Source organism: Lutjanus erythropterus, chromosome 5 (genome assembly GCF_056507025.1).
Source record: "Lutjanus erythropterus isolate fLutEry1 chromosome 5, fLutEry1.hap2, whole genome shotgun sequence".
In the NCBI taxonomy this organism is placed as follows: domain Eukaryota; kingdom Metazoa; phylum Chordata; class Actinopteri; order Lutjaniformes; family Lutjanidae; genus Lutjanus; species Lutjanus erythropterus.
The window spans coordinates 3,721,466-3,733,952 of NC_139321.1; the positions used below are offsets into that span (position 1 = coordinate 3,721,466).

At 41.0% G+C, this 12,487-nt stretch overlaps 1 protein-coding gene across 1 annotated transcript; it reads left to right on the top strand.

The window, feature by feature from the left end:
* Positions 1 to 203: 203 nt before the first annotated feature.
* On the top strand, positions 204 to 11,508 carry atoh8 (atonal bHLH transcription factor 8). The gene is made up of 4 exons (XM_084718569.1): positions 204 to 1,090; positions 3,640 to 3,795; positions 4,701 to 4,892; positions 10,963 to 11,508. The coding sequence occupies exons 1-4, from the start codon at positions 458 to 460 to the stop codon at positions 10,966 to 10,968; spliced, it is 987 nt and encodes a 328-aa protein (XP_084574695.1). The 5' UTR covers positions 204 to 457; the 3' UTR covers positions 10,969 to 11,508.
* Positions 11,509 to 12,487: the final 979 nt, after the last annotated feature.

Below are 12,487 nucleotides of genomic sequence, written 5' to 3' on the forward strand. Positions count from 1 at the left end.
GTGGATTATTCAGGATGCTGCTATGCAGACAGAGTGGAGCCACAGAAAACCTGCTGCTGAACTTAAAGTAACACACACACTCACACACACACACAGAGGAGTGTGCAGCTTCTGTCAGTGCGGCTGAACAGCTTGTGTTACACACTGTTGGCAGCTGAAGGTTTGTCAGGAAGGCAGGCTTTTCTGAAGGCTTTAGATTCTGTATTATTGAAGAAAACTTTATAAAGTTTCACACAGACTGGGACCAAAAGTTGTGTCAAAGTCCTTGTGACCGTTTCACAGTCATGAAGCAGATGCTTCCAGCAGGTGAACGTTTGGAAAGATGACAGTAACAAACTTTGTGGAACTTTTCATTGCACAGTTTTGAAGGCTCTGCAGTCGATTCACTTTTGCGTTGTCGAACTTAGATTTGTCGTTCAAATTTATTTCACTTGTTAGTTACACTAATTGTTGGGAAATGAAGAACCCTCATCCACTGAGTAACACCTGGAGTAGATCCATGAACAAAGAGCCGGTGCTGATCTCTGTGCCAGGCTCTAATAAGAAGTTCAAGAGGAAGTCCCGGGAGCCTAAAAGGCTTTTCAGCGACCCTGAGCCTGACAGGATGAAAAGCTACACAGCGGACATGTCTGATGTGGAGTCGGTGGATGACAGCAGGTTGGCTCCACTGCAGAGACAGCTGATGATGTCACAGGACGCGATGGCCAGCACTACAGGGATTCTGTCAGGACTACCCGAAGGCAACGTGGCTCCAGCTCAGAGTGGAGCCATAGACATGAGAATTGGCATCAACGTGCCCGCCATCACGTCCAAACTGTCCCAGTTACCTGCCTCTCCGTTCTCCAGCCCGGAGATCTCCCACTGGTCACCGGCCATCTCCCAGCCTCTGTCCAACAGGCTCAAACTGGGCCTGTGCTCCACCTTCCCTCTGTCAACATCCAGCAGCGGCAGCCACAGCCGCTCCCCCGGCCAGCAGGCCTTCACCCTGGAGCCCCCTCTGTCAGGACAGACTGCAGCTCTGCCGGGCCCCAGAGCATCCCATTCCTCCCAGTGCCACGAACACGCTGAGCCCCAGGTCCAGTCGCCCAAGGTGAATGTAACCTGAAGCTGAAGTTGCTGAAGTTGATCAGTTAGTCAGCTGACACAAAAACAATCAGCAATTTCAATAATCCACAATTTTAAATTTAATTTATTAAATCCCAAATATTAACTTGTTCCAGTGAGGATTTGATGCTTTATTTAGTTGTAAATGGAAAATCTTAGTTCACCCAAAAATAAAAAATCAGTCATTATCTATGCACGCTCATGCTGATTAAAGGTCGGGTTTAGATTTTTTAGTCCACAAAACACTGCTGGACTTTCACAGGAAAACAGGGTTGCAGAATCTCTCAAACAATGGAAGTGAATGGTGACCAGTTTTCAAATGTGAAAAAACAACAGAGTAAAAGCATGAAATGCCTCCGTACTGCTCAGCTGGTGAAAGATTTCATTTACACCATGTTTTTAGTCTGAATCTTCACTGTAGATCCTTAGCTTGGATCCATGTTTACATGCGCATGAACACAATCTGAACTGGGTTTGTGTGGTGTGACTGTGTGCATGCACAAGTGAACAGCATGTTGGAACTTTAGGAAACTTGAATTACACCAGATGAGCAATATGGTGACATTTTATGTTGTTTTGTTTTGTTTGGTTTTTCTGTTTGAAAACTGGTCACCATTCACTTAACCTGACCTTCAATCAGCGTTGGGTTGAGTAGATAAGGACTGAATTTGTATTTTTGGGTGAAGTATCCCTTTAAGGCTGGACCTGTGCATGTACATGAACACAAAGTAGTTCCAAAAAAATCTGAGTTTCAGAGACTGTTTCAAGCATTCTAGTGACTTTTAAAGACTGGAAATAGTAAAATAATAAGTACACTGGCATGGCATTTTTATGTTGAATATTTTTAATTTTACTTTTAGTTCTCAGGAAAGGACATGCGCCGCCTCTGATGGTGACATTTACATCACGCAGATGCAAACAGACCATAGCGCTTGCAGACGTGGATCATATCGGCTTTAAACTGCACATGAGAACGCTGGAGATCAGTACAGGCTCCGGCATAAATGGGCTTTCACATGCCGATTGTCTCATTCTGGTGATTTAATATTTAAAATACATTTATTAATTAAACATCTAGCAGCCAATCTGATTGAAAAGCAGTAGACGTGTGCAGCCGTATTGACTGGAGCATCTGTATTCATGTCTAGAATCCTGCCTCCTTGTTTCCTGGTTTCCATTATGAACGGCCCACAAAAAAAAAAAAAAAAAAAAATCTGGCTTAACCAGTTATTTCCTCTTCTACTGAGTCCAAAAATCTAAACGTAGAAAAATATGCTAACCCAGTGAAGGAGCATGTTTTTAACAAAATGACAAAACCAAACAAAAGGAAGAGCAGTAGGAGAAGTGTGCAGTTTCAAGACAAAAGGTCTTAATAGGTGTAAAAAAACATCTGCATAGAACTTCTGTGAGACTTAAAGGGATAGTTCACCAACATTTACCTAAACATATGCTATTTATCCATCTTGATGCTCAAAAAAACATTTGGAAAAGTCAACAACAATGTATCTTTTCAGAAATCATGACCTGGTTACTCAAGATAGTCCACACACCTTGTTGTGAGCAGTTTCATGAAGGGACTATATCTCACTGAACCACTCTGGCTATATAGGGCTGTGTATTAGCAAAAATCTGACAACACAATGCGTAATGATACAGGGGTTATGATTCAATATATTGCAATACTGTGAGCAAAGTGATATTTTGCTATATTGCTATTTTTTAATCTAACTTTAAGAAAACTGTGCTGTCTTATGCTGTCAGACCAGTGACGATAGGTAACAGTGTGGCTGTGGGGTTTAACCACAACACAAAATGACCCACTGCCGCAAATCTTTGAATGTATATACAGTGGTTCTGAGAATTTACACAGTTAAGGTTAAGTGATGTCTAACAAATTAGCATATGACAATGTCCACAGTGAAACATCGCAATGGATGATGTTCTAAAAGGATCTTTGTCTTGGCACCACATGTCCATAACTTAGTTTTGTTTAAAAAATGAATAAATACACACAACATGGAGACATGCAGTGATCAGCAGCAGTAGCTTATTTTTTTTTATCTTTTTGCCAGCATGTTGAGTTTTTCAGATGTATTTTTTGGTGCTTTGAGTGCCATTTATTTCCATTATATAGGAGAGAAGGCAGACATCTCTATGTCCAATATCGCCAAAACTCTGCAACTCCAAACACCAAAACTATCAAGATGTATAAATAGCACTACAGGTAGGAGGAAAACTGTTGTTTTTGTGGTGAACTGTCCCTTTAGTTACTATTTTAGGCGTGCTTGCATTCCCTTGAATATATTTATATATTTATATATTTAATATAAAGTAAACAGTAGTTGGGTAGGTAGTTTTGCAGTGGAAGAATCCAGTTTTTCATGGCATGACTTGGCTCAACCCCCAACAATGAAAAGACCTTTGTCCATCTGGAGGACAAAGTTGATGATAGTGTGCTTTTGTTTAGTTAAACAGAAAAACAACTTACTTTTGATTAGCTGAATAACGTGAACGTCTCTTGTCTTCCGCTCTCAGGAGTCTCCCAGGAAGCGGGTTGGGGTGAGTGATGATGGACCAGGGCGTCTTCCAGAGGTCAAAGCCATCCAGCAGACCAGGCGGCTGCTCGCCAACGCCAGAGAGAGGACCAGAGTCCACACCATCAGTGCTGCGTTCGAGGCCCTGAGGAAGCAGGTCAGACTCACTGTTCACACTGAAAAAAAACCCCTTAACAACCATGTACATACGAGTTCAAGCACATACATACTGTACACATAAACACTGCACAGAATCCCATACAACGTGATTTTGGAACGATGAATGTTTTGATATTGGCCTCACTATGCAGACGCTGACTCTCCAGCGCAAAATAGAGATTCTGATAAAATCAGATTGATAATTTAAGCCATTGTGTTGTCGGCTGATCGCACCAGATTACTGCTGTGAAACAAGAGGACACTGAATTAGAGAAGCTGTTGAACCAGGCTAGATAGGATCTGATTCATAGAGTGAGAAATATACCATCTAGAGACAATCAGGGTTTGGATAAGGCAGGACGTTGTGTTCTGCTTTATTATCAGTTAGCAGTCTTGCTTAAGAGAGCAGAAAGCCTCATAAATCCAAAACTGGCAGAAACATGAAGAGCCATGCTGTTACATTTGGCGACGTGTGCTGCTTCTCTGTGATGAAAACAGCAGAGAGAGTTTACTCCTTTCAGCTTCTCAAACTGGCTCGGGAAGTAACAGATTACATTATTAGGATACAAAAAAAGGGAACTGTATTCCATTACAGTTACAAGATAAAAACACATAATCAGATTACAGTTACACTTTGTAAAAATGATGTTAGCTACACAGAAATCCAGCTAACCTGTCAGTATTACTGCTATTGAAAAATATTTTGGGACTGTAGGTGGTGATGCTGGGGACCAGGGTGGTTTGTGGGTAAAAACACAAGCGCCAGAATAAGTTTCTGGCAGTTTACTTGAAGGTTTCTAAGGGTCTTCCATCTTCTTCCTTGTTCCCGTTGCAGCAAACTGTCAGTATGCCAATCAAACACGTTAAAAACATCCTCTGCCCGTCTTGCTCTTCTTTCTCCAGGTGCCATGTTACTCCTATGGGCAGAAGCTTTCCAAGCTGGCGATACTGCGTATAGCCTGCAACTACATCCTGTCTCTGGCCCAGCTGGCCGAGCTGGACTACAGTTCGGACCACAGCAGTCTGAGCTTCTCTCAGTGTGTGGAGCAGTGTACCAGGACCCTGCAGGCCGAGGGCAGGAGCAAGAAGAGGAAGGTGAGGCTGCACTCATTCTTTATATAACATACTGTCTCAGATAGAGGCTGGGGCCAGAGCTGCAGAGAGGAACGTATGAATGAGGCCTCGTTGACTAATACAAATGCTTTGTAGTCGTGATTTGGGTCATGTCGCAAAGAGAAGGGCTACATCTCCATGTACGGGAAACTGTGTGTTAATGTGTGGAAAAACAAATATTTTAGGGTTTATTTGATAGGACAGCTGAAGATATGGCAGGAGAGGGGAAAACAGAGTAGGGAGATGACATGCAGCAGAGGGCTGCAGGCTGGAATCGAACCCACAGCCGTTGCAGTGGACTCAGCATCAGTGAATGGGACACACGCTCTACAAGTGGAGCTACTGCAGCGCCCCCATTGGTGGGGTTTCAAACATTCAGAATTAATATGCAGCAAATATACACGTTGATACACTTAACACCAACCACAGTTAATTTGCATTTTGTTTGTCTGCTACAACGTACAGATCTGCTGATCCACCACCAAGTTTTCCATCAATTTGCAGACCGTTGTGTCTTCTATGTAGATGGAGACAAACAACTAGTCAAAACTTTTTTAAATTACAATATGGTCTATTGCAATTTTTTAAATCACAGCATGCACAGTGTTTGGTAAAGGTGAAATAAGTGTCAAAATATTGTGGTGCTGCAGAGATGTCCTGGCCAACACATTATTCTCTAGACTGCAGAAAACATCTTTGTCATGAAATGAAAATGAGAATAATGATGTTCCTCTAATATCACAAATCATATCGCGGTTACAATATCAGCCAAAATAACTGCAATTAGATATTTCTTCAAAATTGTTCAGCCCTTATGGAGACTTTTTATCATGCAGAAATAACTAAAACAGAGATGCATAAACAATAAAAAGTCCACAGCAGCTGCAGCCTCAAACACACATATTAAAGCAAAAGGACAGATGCACAGTTTTTCAACAACGTGTAGTGCACACACACAAAGCTATGTTGCCAGGCAACACTTTGTTCTTGATGTTCTTCTCTGTACAGTTAACATAGTACTCACCTGTCAGAACGTCATTCTGTGAGTCATATGCCTCACAAAGTCCTCTACAATCTGCTCCAGGAAGTTACCTGACAAAAGAAGTTTGGTGTTTTTATTGCAGCTGGTGATTTTAATCTGACAGACCTCCGAACAGTCTTACCTAAATTCCACCAGCATGCCCCCCCCCCCAACAAGGGAAACAATGCCCATGTTTACACAACATTCCTGGCAGCCACAGAACCCTCGCCCAACCACCACGTTGGTCAATCAAACCACATTTCCCTACTTTTCCTGCCAATGCACTCCCAGCTGATTAAAACGGTGAAACTGTCAGAAGAAAACAGTTGAGAATGTGGACAGATGAAGCTGCAGCGGCTCTACAGCGCCGTGTAGAGAGCAAAGAATCACATCATCAGGGACATAATACGTTAGGAAATGTGTTGATGATGTGGTGATTAGAAAGACAAAAGACTAAATCATTTCCCAGCCAGAAAGCCTGGATGAATGGAGAGGTGAGGGCCCTATCCAGAGCAAAAACAGCTGACTTCCTGTCATGTGACAAGGAAGCGTACAGGTCTGCCTGACCAAGACTGAGAGCAACAAATAAACGTGGCAAGCGATCCAGAACATCACAGGCTACAGAAGTAGGAGTGTCCCCGTCCTGTGTAAGGCCACATTACCAGATGAGCTAAACATGTTTTGTGCTTGCTTTGACCTCCTCAACAAAGTCTTCTCTGCCTCCCGAGGACCTGCCTCTGTCAGTATCCACAGAGGATGTGAGAAAAATCCTGTTTGGAGTGAATATGAGTAAAGCTGCTGGGACTGATAACATCCTTGGCCATGTACTAAAAACATGTGCCAAACAGCTAGTTGATGATTTTACTGATGTTTAAAATATCATTGTTACAGGAGAGTCGGGAAACAGTCTACAGTGTCTAATCTGAAGTCCCTTTTTCATACACGTCTGCTCGCCTGGTCTGATTCGATGCAGCAGCCAGTTACAGCAGGGATTTGCATCTCCATTACAAGAGGGCTCGCCGCTTCAGGATGTGTCTTTTAATTGATTTGTCTTGAATCAAGTGGCTCTAAAGATGTTTACTTTCCTGCAAAATATTCACAGTAAATGTCCTTGGTTGTTTTGTTATTTAAAAACTTTTATTATGAAGCATCAAAATCAGGAAATATTGAGTTTTCATCAGCATGAATTCAACACGTTTCCTAACTGGCTGAAAACGAACATGAAACAGTGAAATAAAGCAGACGCCTGAAAGCAGAAACAACGACACAGGAGAGAAACTTCAAACCACAGAGATTCAGTCAGAAATGACAAAACTGACCCAGACAGTTTGAATTGGTGGTCTCACTTCCTCCACTCTAGCGCTCAACACCATCAGTACACTTAAGGCTGCAAACATGGAGAGAACTTATTGAGAATTTTTCTGATGACACCACCATCATCGACCGGATTTCAGACAACTATCAGACTTCATAATGCAAGGAAATTAACCATCTTGCAGAGTTGCGCACAGAAAACAACCTAGGAGATGATTGTTGATTTTAGGAGAAAACAGAGACAGCTGCACACCCCTGTCTACATCGGTGGAGCTGAGGTAGAGCTGGTGAACACTTTTAGATTCCTGGGAATCAACATCAGAGACATCACACACCTCCACCCCGGTAAAGAAGGCTCAGAAATAGCTGTGTTTGTTAAGGAAACTTTAAAAGGCAAAATTCCTGTGCCAAGCTCTTTTTAACTAAAAGACAAAAGATACTTAAAGACGATACCCACTAAAGCCACAGCTGGTTAACTCTGCTGTCACGTAACACTGTACCCCTGAGACTCCCCAAGTCCACCTCATCTTCATTCTCCACCATAAAGAATGACATCAAACCTTCTATTGAGTTCATTTTGCAGTGCTCTTGTTCCCTCTATAATAAAGTCTTTCCATTGGTAAAATAATTTAAAACACTCTGATATTACACATAAATATGTAACTGCATTCCTTGTTAAAATAATTTAGTTTTACTTTTAATTTGTTCCTTTATTGGTGCAACATTTGTATAGTTTGTTGTATGTCATTGCCTAGTTTATTGTTTATATTTTCTTAGAATTTAAAAATCTGATTTTACATTTTATGCACATGTAGTAATCTAATTCTTCTCTGCGGCTGATTTGACCTCTTCTGCTTATTTCTCACATGGTTTATGAATATTCATGTGACTTTTGTTTATACTCTCTTACAGATGCAACTTCAAAATAGTACAAGTACACAAAAACATCTCGTTAAAGTGGTGTAAAGGTAGTTTGTTACTTCCACCCCTGGTCCTTACTCCTCAGTTCCACCATCAAGACACTGTCTGTCCGTGACATGTAGCCTGCAGCGCAAGTATGTTGACTTTGACTCGGTTCCCTGCTGTGTGACACCGGCACTCTTGTTCCCCACAGAGTAACACCTACTATCTGGCAGTCTGCCACTCAATCAAACACAGGCAGGGACACACCCGACAAAAAGGAGCGTTCCTTTTCCTTCCTTTTTATGAAAAAAAAAAAACTATTATTAATAATTTTAAAAAACATGTTATTATTATTATTACGACGTTGTTTTTGTTTACAAAAATGGATGATTTCAGTTGGACATGAATATTTTTAACAAGACCAAACCGGAGCATGAACCAAAGTGAACACATTAAACACCCGTGTGGTTAAAATAAATATGTTTCAAAATGAGCTGAAAAGGTTTTCATGTCTGAGACACAGTCACTGTGTACAACTTCACACTAATGCACTCATGTTGCTGGATGTAAACTAGCTGAGGGCTTTTTCCCTGTTTGCTTGCAGTTTTTCTCTGTGTGCATGCCGGCCTGTGTGTGTGTGTGTGTGTGTGTGTGTGTGTGTGTGTGTGTGTGTGTGTGTGTGTGTGTGTGCGCTCTCAAAGTCCCAGACACCAGATGTTTAGAGTGGAGGGGAAGTGGAGCTGGCGCCATGAAGGGCAGAGGGCAGAGAGAAGGCACGCGAACTGAAACCACACACACACACACACACATACGCGCACACACACACACTTGGCACATTCCCCAGCAGCCTCTCCAACACATTCCCCCACTCTGCCTCTCCAGGCCATCTGCTCCAACATACTTTGAAACAAGGAAGGGAAAAAACACAGTCATCATCAGCCTGTCAGACAGCAGCAGCTGGTGGAAGGAGAGAGACAGAGAAGGGGGATGTAGGGGAGGGTGGAGCGTGTGTGTGTGTGTGTGTGTGTGTGTTGGAGTGGGGGGGCGTGAAGAATGAAATGTTTTTTTTATTTTCTCAGAGCCACTGAGTCTGTGTGTGCACACTTAGCAGGAAAAAAAGACAGTTTTTGCTTCATTGTGATTGTGCAGCACTGCAGGCCGAGGTCACACAAATATCACAACTGAACCTGAAGGGAGAGAAATATTGTCAATACTCAGAATAATAATCTGCAATTACCACTACTAACACTGTAGTTATAGTAGCAGTGGTAGAATAAGTGTCTGCACACATAATCTCATAGATTATTGTTGGCACATGATGTTTTTTCACACACCAGTCGTGAAAAAAGTTCTGAAAATCTGTACTCAACTACAAGTACTGATAAATTAATAACTGATATAAACAGCAGACAGTCATGTGCAGACGCTCAGGATCAGAAAAGGGTTTACTACATTTTGCATAAAAGAAAATTGTCTTGGTGTTGTGGTCACAACATGTTCATGTTTATGTTGATTTAAAGGGATAGTTCCTCCAAAAATTAAAATTCAGGCATTATCTCCCCACCTTCATGTCGATTTAGGGTTGGGTTTATTTAAAACACTGCTGGAGCTTCACAGGAAAACAGTATTGCAGAATCCCCCAAAGAATGTAAGGGAATGGTGACAAGTTTTCACAAATAAAAAACAACTGGGAAAAAAGAAAGTGTCTCCATACTGCTCATCTGGTACAGTCCAAGTCTCCTAAAGTCCTGACATGCTGTTTGCACACCGTCACACCACACACACACACACACAGTTCAGACAGTGTGCACGTAAATGTGGCTCCAAGCTAAGGATTTACAGTGAAGATTCAGGCTAAAAACATGATGTAAAAATAACACTTTTTAGTCAACTTGGCATGTTGGTGCTTTATGAGACAGTATGGAGGCATTTTAAGTTTTTATTCTGTTGTTGTTGTTTTTTTACGTTTGAAAACTGGTCACCATTCACTTCCATTGTTTGGGAGATTCTGCAACACTGTTTTCCTGTGAAACTGCAGCAGAGTTTTGTGGACTAAAAAAACTAAACCTGGCCTTCACTCAGCATGAGGGTGAGTAGATAAAGACTGAATTTTTATTTAATGATCCCCATGGATGCACCTCTAGTCTATGCAGCATAGACATACAAAATAAAGTAAAAGCAAAGTACAATCAAAAAACTGTTAAAATATAAAAGTAGCAGATATACAAATGAATGAAGTTATGACAAATACCAGTACGACTGAACATTAATGAATACTCAACAGGTAAAAAGTAATACTGCAGTAAACTGACCAAACAAATGCAAAAATCTTAGAATATTAACACAACCTGACAATCAGATATACATATATGTGTGTGTGTGTGTGGTTATCTTAATATTTGATAAGATATTTCTTTGTATGCTTTCTAAAAACTGCAACAATAGATATGATATCTTTGAGCAAAGAGCTCCAGAGTGCTATTGACATACATACATAAGAATATAGTAAGTTGTTTTGGGCGCTGAGAGTATAATCTACAAACAGTTAGAGAGCCGCTGACCAGCTGGAGAGACAGACATCACTGTCAGGAGAAGGTGAAGACAACACTGGACAAACAGAAAAGTGATTATTGGACTCCATATATTAAAAGTCAAAGCACTAATATTCAGATTGGCTGCTTACAAAGAAGGATACCAGATAGATTTTTTTTACAACCTGGCAACCCAGAAATATTAATGTGTTATTTTGTCTGCCAGGCGTTACTGAGATTGACGTATCCTGTTTTAATGGACTCATTCCTCTGTGTGTTTCAGGAGTGAAGCTGACAGCAGTGGACAGGTCCAACACACAGACCTGGGACAGATCTGTGAGGGTGCAGGAACGCTGGGAGGACAAAGGACGGGACGAAGATCAGAGACAAGCAGAGGAAATGGATAAAAGCGGACAGAAGAGGGGACTGGATGAAGACTTCTCTGAGATGGAACTGTGAGAGTTCAGTGTGTCGTCGATCGTGACGACAAGCGACTAAAAGACAGACGCGGACTGATGGAGGGACCGAAAAATCCAGGGCAGTGTCCCACAACAATGATCTCTACTCAACTATGCACACAGCTTCACATGTGACGTTACTGCACTCCAGTTCTGTATCGTCGACGCTCACTTTGAGCTGCCAGTCGTGATGATGAAGGTGTGTGAAAAGCTCCAGTTTAATGAGGATCAAACATTTGATATCAGACATTCAGTCACAGCAGCAATTCTAATATTAGACATCTGTTTTATAGTTCACAGTGTATGCCTGTTCATATTTCAACATATGCCAATTATGTTTATTCAATACCAATAAAAGTATTTTAAAAGGATTTCTCCCACTGATTTTTCTTAAACATCACACTCATACAGTAGACCTACTAATATACTGTATTTCTCTCCGTGCACATTAACATTAATGCCACTACGAACAAGGAATAGAAATATTAAAGGGGCCCTACAGTGACGTTAGGACATCACTGTGACACCATCAGAGTTATTTTCACAGGAGATATTCTGTATAAACTGATCTTTATGAGTAAAATTGGTGTAGCAGCCCTTTAATATTAACATTTTTGGATGTGGTCATGCTGGAGCATCATGTGGATGTGTGGTAACACTGGTTTTGATATGAAAGACAAACAGATATGACCTCATCCTGGTTTTTCTAGTGATGTCACAGACATGTGACACATCTGTCCTTTCAAAATGGCAGCAAAGATGTTTCTTGACAGTGAGAGAGTTAAGTGATCAAATTTATAAACATATTGTTCTTGTCTTCATCAGGATGGTGTTTTTTATTCATGAGTTGTACCTATATTTTATTAAGATTTTAAGCCTTTCAAAATAAACATTTAACCCATGTAGTTTTTCTGAATAGTGAAAATAATAGTTGCACAAATTACTTGAAAAATGGTTCCAAACATTGTCAACTGACACGATCATGACAGTATTAATTAACTGATTAATCTAAACTAAAATAATTGTTAGTGAGGTGTGTGACGTGTAAAGTGCAGCTTGACCTGCCTGCTGATGTGTTTTGAATGATTTCTACAGTCAGGATTTACCCACTAAGCAGTTTTGAATGAAATAACGTTTTATTTTATTGTTAAAAAAATGTTTGTTAAAATGCACAATTATACAATTTGTTTTATAGATAGTTCCAGTGTCTGTTTGGTGCAAACCAACAGTCCAAAAAAATATTTAAAAAAATACTTCTGTGTCTGAGGAAAAACTGTTTGTGCTACTGCTGCATCTGCAGGAAAACAGAGCCCTTGGTGTTTTCCAATCCATGATGTAGCACGTTTAGCT

What these genes read in the sequence shown, in the direction of transcription:
- atoh8 (XM_084718569.1), top strand. Translation starts at nt 458, where the DNA reads ATGAAGAACCCTCATCCACTGAGTAACACCTGGAGTAGATCCATGAAC. An exon ending in CCCAGGTCCAGTCGCCCAAG is followed by an intron (nt 1,091 to 3,639) that starts GTGAATGTAACC and finishes TTCCGCTCTCAG; the next exon opens with GAGTCTCCCAGGAAGCGGGT. An exon ending in TCGAGGCCCTGAGGAAGCAG is followed by an intron (nt 3,796 to 4,700) that starts GTCAGACTCACT and finishes TTCTTTCTCCAG; the next exon opens with GTGCCATGTTACTCCTATGG.